The sequence below is a fragment of the Styela clava genome, chromosome 11, assembly GCF_964204865.1.
Source record: "Styela clava chromosome 11, kaStyClav1.hap1.2, whole genome shotgun sequence".
Lineage (NCBI taxonomy): Eukaryota > Metazoa > Chordata > Ascidiacea > Stolidobranchia > Styelidae > Styela > Styela clava.
The window spans coordinates 2,382,433-2,394,323 of NC_135260.1; the positions used below are offsets into that span (position 1 = coordinate 2,382,433).

At 36.4% G+C, this 11,891-nt stretch overlaps 1 protein-coding gene across 1 annotated transcript; it reads left to right on the top strand.

The window, feature by feature from the left end:
• The first annotated feature begins 338 nt into the window (after positions 1–338).
• LOC144429746 (uncharacterized) lies at positions 339–9,555 on the top strand. The gene is made up of 7 exons (XM_078117937.1): positions 339–455; positions 2,718–2,776; positions 2,929–2,968; positions 3,365–3,490; positions 3,708–3,833; positions 5,634–5,878; positions 6,350–9,555. The coding sequence occupies exons 1-7, from the start codon at positions 386–388 to the stop codon at positions 6,530–6,532; spliced, it is 849 nt and encodes a 282-aa protein (XP_077974063.1). The 5' UTR covers positions 339–385; the 3' UTR covers positions 6,533–9,555.
• The last annotated feature ends 2,336 nt before the right edge of the window (positions 9,556–11,891 follow it).

Below are 11,891 nucleotides of genomic sequence, written 5' to 3' on the forward strand. Positions count from 1 at the left end.
TATTCTACGTCCGAATTCCTATATTCGACGTCCGAATTCCTATATTCTACGTCCAAAATCCTATCTTCGACGTACAAAATATTATATTCTACGCCCGAATTCTTATACTCGACGTCCGAAATCTTATATTCTACAATGGCGTGGTAGTGATTTCGTCGTTTCATAAAGATAGAAAGAGCAGCATTTACCAAACTATCTTTTTTGTGACGCAACACGTATCCTAAAATTTAAAAGAGAGAAAACAATTTCCCTTCCCGCTCTAGAGTAGTGAGTGAGCTTGAATAGAATATATTCCGGTGCGAATAGATTGAGGCTTCATTCTAACCTTTGCTGTTCGGGTATCGACTTTCATCAAAGCAAAGTTGACGAAGCTCTTGTATTGGAAATGAAGATTCCGATTCGACACAGTTTCGTCGTACTAATACTGTTGGTGGAGGCGTATTTATTGGTTAAAGGTCAGTATAACCGTGCATGCTTTGTTGGATTTGCTTGTTTTCCTAGGTTTTGTTTTTGAGGGCGCGCTATGAAATAATTAATTTTCTTCGGATATTTGATACCTAGCTGGTGAGATACTTCTTATTTTACGTGAAACTTTTGCCTCAATAAATAAGGCAGGATAATTGAGCTGCTCTAAATGAAACTGATAATTGAATATTTAAACATGAATAAAATTTTTGTGCCAAAATTTCATAGTGTTGGCGCTGTTTTTTAATTGGCTATTATTAATTGCCGGTTTCACTGAAGCAAAAAATAAAATAAATATTTAAAAACCTACCCAGCAAATATGAAAATTATTGGTTTGTACAGAGGGTTAGTTATTTAGAAATTGTTTAAAGCAGAGGTGTGAAACCTTTAATACAGGGGGGCAAATACAAATAACTGGGTGAAACCGCGCTGTTCGCTTTGAACAAGCTCGATATTATAGGCATGGATAACAAATTGATTGGACTCATGCATACCATTTGCAACGCAAAAGGATTGGAATTATGCACACTTACCAGAATTAACTACCGGTAAATTTAGAATCCCCTGCACACCCTTGGTATAATGAATCCCCAAAATCAGGTCATTGATATTTAAACAGCATGAATGCTTTATACTCTTCCTGATAAAGAATCCAGAAATGTAACGTAACCGTGAATTGAAACAGTTTTTTTGACATATTTCAAATCTGTTTTCTCGCGTCACTTCTGCGATATTGTATCAGAGAAAATATTTATTTATTCCGGCGTAGGGGAGCCGGTGTGACGGTGTAATTAAATGGCGAACCTCGGTCTCTCGATGAATGTTTTAAACCGACATTTGAATATGAAAAATAATTATTTTTTCAACGATAGCTTTTTCCCCGAACATCTCGTTTGTTGTGTCACGTATTGGATGCGTTGCTGTACCGTAAATAGGGCCGGATTTACCAGGCAAAGTAAGCTAAAGATTATGGGTCTCAAATCTTAGGGCCTCGGCATTCCATTTGAGAACTGTTATTCATTTTTAAATCGTTTTTAAATTGTGAAAGATTGTTCTAGAATAAAAACGGTTTAAAATTATATTTAACCTTATATTAATCAAGAGAATTCTCGTCCCAAGTAGTTACCGTTTTGAAAATTGAAAACAGCGCAATATTGAATTTGTATACATTTGAAAACTGTACTCTGGTGCCATGGCGTTCTGTTACGGTCGGAGCTTCTTAATCTAGTTGGACGATTAGCGACGTATTTTGCCACGCAATTTATTCATTAATATTATATTATATAATAATATGTTATAATGTTTTTATGACGTCATTATTTAAGAGGAGCCTCACAAACGGCGCAGTCTAGGGCCTCTCATCATCTAAACGCCGCCCCGACCGTAGATCGTACTAAATGACCCTTCCTTCATTGTAAAATTATTTTGGTTTGGAAATTTCCAATAAGAGGATTTCCTCATTTAAAAAATTTCGGTTTTTAAACTTAAAACAAATCGCTCAATGATGGCCCATTGTTGAAGCGTTTAACTCGGATATTCTGGCATCGCGGGGTAAAATCTCGGGTTCTATTTTATACCCACCATTCCACCCAGGACGTTGTAAACTGAATAAGCAAAGCCGAATCAACAAGATTGCTGCCTGTCTAAAATATAGCAGCTAATTACGTATCACGTATCAGTGGGCGTGACTGCCAACTGTTAAAGCGTTTTGCGACTCGAAAATTTTGGCATCTCGGGGTGAAATCTCCTCAATCCTATTTTATATTTTAAACTTAGATTTAAGATTCAAAAAGTTTCAATTGTGAAAATCCTCTTAGACTGCTCACACAAAGCCTTGTTCGGGTAGAAAGACGTATAAAGAAAGCATCAAACTACGGAGAATTTACTTTCCCCGAGTTCATTGCTTGCCAAAAAAAATGAAACGATTTTCAGAAACCAGATATTATATCGCGGTGATCGGTCAGATCTTTGCCCACGCCCGCAAGACCGCTAAACATTGTTAGATTCCCCAATGGCGGGCGTAATAATTCAAATTTGATTCGACCAATCATCATCGAGGAAAATAGTGCGTTCGCATGACGTGGGTAGCAGTAGGAAATTAAATATGGAATGAGCGAATGCGCGCCATAAGGAAGTTCTGAATTAGTCTCGTTATGAAAAAAGTTCAGCAACATAACTTTCGTTTATCTGTTATAAATCATTTTGATATGAACGATTCGCTCGATTTCTAATTTTAATTTTTTTTCCAACAGGAGAGCAATGCTGGATTCCTATGGTGTGCGACGATCAGCTTACTTGGAGAAAACATAAGGTGAGAGCTTTAGTAGTAGTTTCATATTGGTGGTATTTTAAATCCATGGGAACACTTTTTGCAGGGAACACTTGCTAAGCTAAGGCCTTACTTTAGCAATGTTCAGCATTCATGCCCATATATTCAAAGAGTTCTTTCTTGTTCTATTTCAGGAAGGACAGTGCACAAAAGAAGAAGAGAAAGCTTTGGGAGGTTCGTGTCCACAATATAATTTCTTTAAAATATGTTTTCAATTTTCAAATATTTGCCAAATGATTTGATAGCAAACATGCCCGCAAACAATCGTTTTGGTACTCTTGGAGTATGCGTACCAAGATGGCGGACACTCGAACGTAGTATGTGTACCAGGTTAGGGTTATGTCATAATTTTAGGTACAAATACTACAGTCAGTTAGCTGGTCCCAAAACTCGTAATAGAACTAAAATAAGGATAATTAGAATAAAATTATCGCCTAACCCTAACCCATCTCACATTCTTATTTTTACCCAAAAAGAAAGGGGTTCATATCTTCTAACAAAAAATTCCACTTGATACGAATTGTAAAACTAATGGCTCAATTTAAATTCAGTTTCATTTATGTTTCGCAGCTTTAACACAACGATTAGACGGGATGAAAAGTGAGCTCTATCAATTAGAAAAGGTGTTGGAAGAATCAGAGACGAACTCCGTGCCACTCTCTGTTGTAGGTGTTAAAGAAACGACCACTCCCCGGGGTATAAAAATCTATGTCTTTTGGTATCGCATGCACTAGCATAGATATTGAAAAAAACCTTTTAGTCATAGTAATCGGTAATAAGGCGATTGTGCGAAAACGCTGAAAAGAAAAATTTTAAAATTTATTCTCATTGCCGTTCAGTCATTCTTACCTTAAAGTACCCAAAACTATAAATCTTGCTCTAAACTTGTGTTATAAACTCACTTTTTTCACAGGATACAAGGACGAGAAAACTTCTTCGGCCCTCACTTCAATCGTCCCTGCTACATCCCCGTGGTCAACTAAGGAAGCCTTTCTTTCTACCGTGCGTCCACAAACTACAAAAGTCGAACAGAGTACAGGTTGGTTTGGTCTCCTCTTTCTCGTTTTTCACTGGGAAAATATTTCTCCCCTAAACGCCATAAACGCGGCGGTGTGGATCATCGTGCTAAGCGTTAGGAATACGCATGACGAGTGAATGAGTGCCTAATTTATGTTAATGTCGATTTTTCATTTTTGACAAATTTCGCACCGAACAGGGCCTATATAAGCTACCACTACAATCTAACGATATGTATGGAACTATATTTATTGTAAGTGCTGGAATCTTCCTGGTCCAGCACTGTCTACAAAATTTATTACATCCTCGGTGAGGCGGTGGGCATGGGATTTGTAACCAACGACGACAGCGTAGTGGAGTCCACAAGTTTGGGCATATTAGGGGCGCATTTCTGGAATGTGGAATTTGTAAATTTTGTTTGTTGTAGGTTGAGAGGTTCAGAGTTGAAGACAACATTTTTGACTTTGAATTTAAGACTCGCGTGAACTCTGAATCCTTCAATTTATAGACCAGACATTGGCAAACCACGAGAAGCGGGCCAAATCCGGCTCGTTGGGTAGTTCAATAGGGCCCGTCTAATGCTGCCACAACCAAACTAAAACAAAATTTTATTGTTTTAATTAATAAATAGCTTAATGAATTTTTTGAGATTGGGATTACATTTAGTTTTGGCACGAGGCTTATTGTTTTTTATTTTGGCTTTTGTAACACTGTAAATACACTTCATAAGTGAAGTGCTTGGAAGTGTTTGGAAACGTGTTCACAACTCGATCGATCTCTTCTGTTGCTTCCACACACCAAGAGTCGACCATGACTGTGACCACAGATTTTTATCAGTGCCCTGAGTAAGAAGAAAGTTCATTAGATGGTTGATCCCTTGCAAAATAACGCCAATAATATTTCAACAAGAAGTAGTATTCATATTCCAAGAACTTTTGAATATATTTATTCATGACATCACAATATCGAAATCATTATGTCATAATATGAAGTCATATGATAAAAAATGGCGTAATAATTTAGATGGTTTACTTAAGCCGAACTTTTTCCAAAATCTTCAATATTGTTGAATTCATTGCTTCAAAGCTTTTTTCCTGATCGTATTGACCTTAACGTAAATTTATATTTACTAGCGCGTAATGCCCCATCATAACTAGAAATAGACTCTGTTTAGTTACCATTGGTGCAATTTCGAACTATATTTATAATACCACACCAAAGTGAAGGTTGTGAGGGCCTCAATATGTTCGGGTTTATTCAGAGACACGATAGCTCTCAGTCTCCAGTGGTTTTCAAACGTTTGGGCGCGCCCCACAATTGGGCAAGTTAGACAAGTTTTTGAAAGGGCGTGAAGTTAAATGATCTTGCCCTCCATATTTTGGATATATACATTTCTTTATTCTTCAGAAATTGCGATTTCATCTACGTATTTTCAACGTGTTTTTTTTTTTGGATAAAACATACTTTCGCCTTACTATCAGTTATTTGTAGCTTATTGTTAGCTCGTTATTTTTGAGGTGGGCGCAAGACTTGATAAATTCTAAAAAGGGAGCGCGGCATAAAAAGTTTAACTACCATCTATTCGAGATGGTTGTAAAAGCAAACATGATGCAAAACTGTGTTATCACTGCTGATTATCCGAGTCTCTGCTACATCAAGGTTGAGATACGGAAGACTTGATTATGTTCTGGCTTTCTAACAACACGAATGGGACAGCTTGCTGTTGTCGATTATGTGACATTCTATAACAGAAGTGTCCTGTAGTCCCTTGATAAGCTAGCGATTTCAAATTAGTGCGAAAAGAATTCGATTTTTTTTGCAGATGTTCTCAGTACTACTGTTCCTAATGGTTTGGAATACGATGGCAAGTTGTTTATCCCTCTGACTCCTCTAATAAGGACGGCGAAAAGTAACAAAACTGAAGCAGAATCGAGATGCAAGGAGATTGGTGGACAATTGGCGAATATTTATAATGACGATCACATGGATAGAATAGGAGATTTCATACGATCAAATTTTGAGATTGGAGGAATCAAATCTTTTCATCTTGGAATGACCTATAACGAGGTGAGAACTAAAGGGGTTCCGCACGCAGGGGCAAGGAGTTGACGATCACGGCGTTCATTTTCGAATCAAAGCTATCTGAGTCAACCCTGGTATTTGCCTTGTACTTCTAAAGCCGACTAAAATAAGGCGAATATCAAATTATCTGACGCAAAATCATTTATAGATTCAGAAGAAAACAATTAAAAGCAATTTTAACAATAACGTTACGTTTTCAATTATGACGCCATAACATCCAATATTTCTTCTAAAATGAAATTTCAGATAACCCACTATTGCGCTTTTCTGCTTTCAAATATATTCATCACATTATAGAAAACTGCATCAGCGATCAGTAAATAGTCACGTCATAATACATAGTAATGACCTCATAGCACGGTGATATGACATCATAAGAGTAGGGAAGAGTGGTCTTGTGGCCCACATATGAGAACAATAGTAATCGCAGATTGATCGCCGTCTTTATATTTTCAGAATGAAAGTGTTTCCTTCCGTAACGGAACTGCAGTGGACAAGACTCATTTCAGGCGGGGAGCAGTTTTTACAAAAAACAACGGCAAACTAGTCTATCTGCGTGTGACTAAGGATGAAGAGAGAGTCAATCAGTATCTTTGGATTGGGAGGGACGAGGAAAAATTTGTCCTATGCGAGCGCTGAGCTCGAAACATATTTTATGGTAAAAGCAGAAGAAAAATGCCTGCTTTTGGACTTTTAACTAGTTATTGGACACAAAATGGATATTTATATATACATCGTTTTGTCGTTTTTTGTTATTGATATGAAAAAATCGCTTTTATTATCACACTACTGGACCAATTGCTTTGATATTTCCAGTGTTTATTTGGTACTCCCGTAGTATGTGTACCAGGGTTAGGCCATAATTTTATTCGGATTTTCCTTATTTTAGTTCTATTACGGGTTCGGGTATGTCAGTGTTATCCAAGTGAATATACCCCCTGCCTATAGGTTTTTGTCCTTTTACACAACTAAATATAAAATAAGTAAAAAAAATAGTTACCACCATATTGGTACACACACTTCCGTAGCGCCGGTTATTACTTATCGATCCTTAGATCGGTAATTATGTTGATAGGTATTTGTCTGTTTGTCTATTAGATGTAATCTGCTCCAAATTTTGCATGTGCATTTATCATATCTCGTACCAGAAGCCCATTGATTTTGAATGAATTATGTCGTATAATTAGCGATTTATTAATTAATTAGTGATGGTACACGCGGTGTCACTATAGTGTCATGAATCAAAACCGCAGTTTCGATCGATAAGTGTTCGGTCTCCGACCGATATTTTCGTTTAGCTATTATCACGGTGTCTCAAATAATTTCTTGTCCAGTGATGGAATTCATAATTTTAGAAAGCTTTCTAGACGCTTTCGCGTCGAACACATTAACAACAGGTTCGCTGGTTTAAAAAATATATGCATGTTATGACGTAAGCTGCATGAACATGACACGTGTTACATAAATATAATATTTAACTTTCGAAACGCAAAATACCGTGTTTTCCCAAAAATAAGACCTAGTCTGAATTTTTAAAATCGTTTCAATATAACCTTAAAATAAGACCTAGTCAATAGCACAAAGACTTTTTTCTCTCTTACACGTTTTAAATGATTAATAATCTATGTTATTTTTAATAAAGATGTGTTATTTATAGGTAAATGAGTATTGGTTTTCAAATTTTGTATATTCGAAAATATATGTTCTTTGTATTTTTAAACTCGTATTTTTTAACTAAATATTGAAACGTTTGGCTTAATTGTGTTGGCATTGCAGGTATCACATACCGGGTTCAAATCCTATGCCCCCCATTTCACCTGGGAATAAATATTTTTCAAATTTTTACTATCCGCTTTGTGTTTGGAAACTTACCTATCGTTTAACCCTAATTCTTCTAATGAAATGTCCGCTTTGTTGCTTTAGTTGTATTTAATTACTATAAAGATCCCATTGCAAGACCCTGCATATTTTTCTTTTATTGTATTGTGTCTTATTGATGTTGTTGTTTATCATTTGATTTTTCTATGATGCTACGAAGGCTTTAACCCGACATAGCAAAACTAGCTTAAAAATCAAAGCAAAACTTGTTTTGAGAAAAACGTATATTTAATATTTTTAAACTTTTGTAAGTTTTTACTGAAATACTTTTGGTGAATATTTCTTCAAAGAATTAATTGAATACCAGCTGAAGAACATCTACTGACTTTCCTTATATACTATCGTTGTTTTGTGATTTGCACAGTGGTTCCCAACTCTTTATGGAACATGACCCCCTTCCGGAAAGTTTTAGCACCTTGGCCCCTGTTTATCATTCGAGTAGTATTTGTAGCTGACTTGGGCAAACTACGGCCCGCAGAGAAAATTGGGCCCGTTGGGTAATTCATACTGGCCCGCCTGATGCTTCCACAACCAAACCAAACCGAAATTTCGACGTTTTAGTTTAAAATAACTCAAGAAATTCGTTGAGATTGCTATTTAATTTAGTTTCGCATGGGGCTTATTGCTTTCCACCTTTGCCTTTTTAACACTGTAAATATTGTTTATAAAATGTAACTTATTACGTCACATTCACATGGCCCGCCATCTGAGTGGGCAAAATTGTTGGCCCCCAGTCCAAAAACCTTGCCCACCTCTGTTTATAGTGTTAGATTCCAAATTTCGTTATGTTCAAACAATTCATGCTCAATAAAGTGAAAAGACCTTGTGAAATAACCTTATCAAGCAATGAAACTAGGAAAAGCGGAGTGTTTACTTGTAAAGAGAAAAGTAAAATCAGTTTTGCTTCAAGCATTGTGTCCCCCTTCAACTGCTCTGTAGTCCCCGGTTGGGAGCCGGGAAACTATGTCGAAGTTATAGCTTTAAAAACAAGAATGTACATAGAATAAGAAAACCTAAAAAATAATTTTGACAAGATGAGTGAAACGTATTTTTTGATTTGTCAACGTCGGTACTTTTCATTGAAATATCCGAATATTGCTTCATACTAAGATCACATGCTAGATTAAGAAGGGTACTCCCGTAGTATGTGAACCAAGATGGCGGACAGTAGAACGTAGTATGTGTACCAGGTTAGGGTTGGGCCATAATTTTAGGTACAAATACTACAGGAGTCACTTGGCTAGTCCACGAACTCGTAATAGAACTGAAATAAAGTAAATTAAAAAAATGGTAGCCTAACCCTAATCTGGTACACATACTACGTTCCGGTGTCTTGGTTCACGTGTTGCTGGAGTACCTTAAAACGTATCTATTTTTTAAAATATCTACAACTAATATTTTTGAAATCTCAAATTTCACCATTTTTTGAAACGTCAATATTCTTTTTATCTGTATTTTGCTGATATTTTGTTGCACCTTTGCTTTCTCTATGAAAAAATATTGTAGAGATGTCATTGCAAGGCTGAGATATTGATCCTATTATATATTTTTGGTATTCCTTTTTTGTTTTACAATATGACAAAACGAAAGCTTAAACCAAATGAGCAAAAACATTTTTTGAGAAAATAAGCAAAACGTATAATTTTAATTGTTAAACTCCTGTGTTTTTATATTAAAATACTTTGGTAAATACACTTCGCCTTTTTTAAATTTTTTTTTTCGAAATTTTAAAATTTGAAAATGAAATATTTGTTTTATAATTAATCACTATGAGGCTTCCATTGATATTGTCTTTCCCTGTATTTTTATCGTTTGGTTTGCTTTATTTTATGGAATATTTCATTCGTTTTCAGGGACAAATAAAAAATATTATTGAATTTGAAAGTTTTTTGTATCTCATCAACGTGAGAAAAAGACAAATGCTATTTTAATACACATTCAGAATGAATTGATCATAGTCGCACCATAATAGGCTTTGATCAATGTTCGTAATAATTAAAAAGTTCAGAACGGAAGAACCCAAAACTTGATGGGAGCAAGAGCATGGCCAGACTAAATTTTTTAGCGTTGTTGTTAGGCTGTCTTATAAGCTCCCCCAAAACGTAGCGCAATTGTGATTCAATTGAGTTATTTTTAAGGTAAAACATCAAAATTTGTTAGGTAAATCACTGTTGCGGCAGCATCAGGTGGGCCAGATTGAATTACTGAACGGGCCGTATTTGGCCCACGAGCCATAGTTTGCCCATGTCAGGTATAGGCCCTGTCTAAGCCAGCACAACGCGCAATTGTCGTGTAAACACCTCTACCTCATAAAACAAATTTATTTCACTCACACAGAAGTTCTTCAATTTATTCATGCGCGCAATAACTAAAAAGTACATGCTGCAGTGCATAGAAAAGAATGTACAGCAAACGGAAAGGAAAAATAAGGAAATTAAAAAAATAGTTGATTGAAAGGTTTTCCATTAATGGCGAACTAATCGTACAATTATATATGGCCAGAGATAATAGCGGGCTTTTGATGAGAAGTTTCACATATTTACTCAGAACATGGCTCCAGACAAGAAAAACAGGAGTAAATGTTCTTAAATGAACCAATTTTGCTAGAATATTTAGGTTTAGTGTAGTTTCGTACCTTAAGTACTTCCTAACCCCCACCTGACTGCGCCATCCAAAAATTGTGTCACCACAACGTCACGATCACGTGATAGATCTGGATGGTGTAGTAGCGTGGGGGTTAGGTTTGACATGTGCAAAAATCGTTATACGCCCACTAGAAGTACGTGAGGTACGAAACTATACAGAACCCGAATATTTCATCTAAATTGCCGCTAGGTAGACTAAATTACTTCGAAGACATACGAAATATATCAAATGGGGAAAATTATAAAATGCTTTTTTAGAGGAAATAAGCAAAAATGTATTTTTAACTACACTATAGAATTTCCGTAATTTTTCAAATATTTCTGTGAATATCGCTTTAAAATAAAAGTACTTATTTTTTTGTAACATTTTCAAATGAAATTTTTAGAAATTTTGACATCAGACTCAAACTCTAGATTTGTACACTGTTTAATATTGAAATAGCGAGTTGAAATTTGGGTTCAAGATATAATATGTCTAACTCAAGGTGGTCCAAACCCAGGCTCGCGGACCACATGTGGCCCGTCACTTCATTATCTGTGGCCCGTGTCGCATTCGGAGAGGAATCAAAAACCTCATTTCGTATTGTTTCGCCATAAAATTGACCAAAAATTTTTTGACATATTGTTGCATCACCAATGTCACTGAATTGACTAGTGTTATGGCTTGCTGAGGCAACTAGCGAAGTTAAAGGATCAAAGTTCTTGGCACTATTGTGGCCCGCGAACAATTCAAAAGTAATTTTGTGGCCCGCGGAGCTGCCAATCTTGGACCACCCTGGTCTAACTACTCTGTTAGGAAGCCGAAGTACGCGCCTCCACAAGTACTTCAAGTTGGCCTGACTCAACAATTTTTGCATATGTCATTTCTTACCCCCACCTGACTACGCCATCCAAAAATTACGTAACTACGAAGTCACAGTGACGTAATAAGGCCCTTCAAAGTTTACAGATGTTCGTCAAAACACGCAGACGATCATCTAAAATCGAGCCGACCAAGCTATTTCTCTCGTTTTTTAGCCAAGATGATATTAATAAGAGAGAGATCGCTGGCGTTAGTGAGTTCATTGTAGTCGGCTACGTAGTCAGGTAGGGGATAGGAATATTAATCAAACTTCGAGACTATGCCACCTCGCTACTATACCACCTTTGATCGTCACCAACTAAATTCAATATAAAATATTTTCACCATGCCACCTCTTACCCGCACGCATTAATGTAATCTCATACGCAGAAATCACGCATCAATGTAATCTCATACGCTTGAGTCACGCATCAATGTAATCTAATATGCACAAGTCAGGCTTCAATGCTCTCTCATATTCACCAACTGGCAGTTGACCTCGCGGTCGTACGTACCTGCCATCTCAATACAAACAAACATACCTGCCATCTCAATACAACCAAAAATACCTGCCATCTCAATACAAGCAAACATACCTGCCATCTCAAGACAATCAAATATACCTTCCATCTTA

Excerpts from the sequence above, each read along its gene's own strand:
- LOC144429746 (XM_078117937.1), top strand. The coding sequence starts at position 386 with ATGAAGATTCCGATTCGACACAGTTTCGTCGTACTAATACTGTTGGTG. Across the intron at positions 456-2,717 it reads GGCGTATTTATTGGTTAAAG|GAGAGCAATGCTGGATTCCT; the intron begins GTCAGTATAACC and ends TTTTTCCAACAG. Across the intron at positions 5,879-6,349 it reads TTGGAATGACCTATAACGAG|AATGAAAGTGTTTCCTTCCG; the intron begins GTGAGAACTAAA and ends TTATATTTTCAG.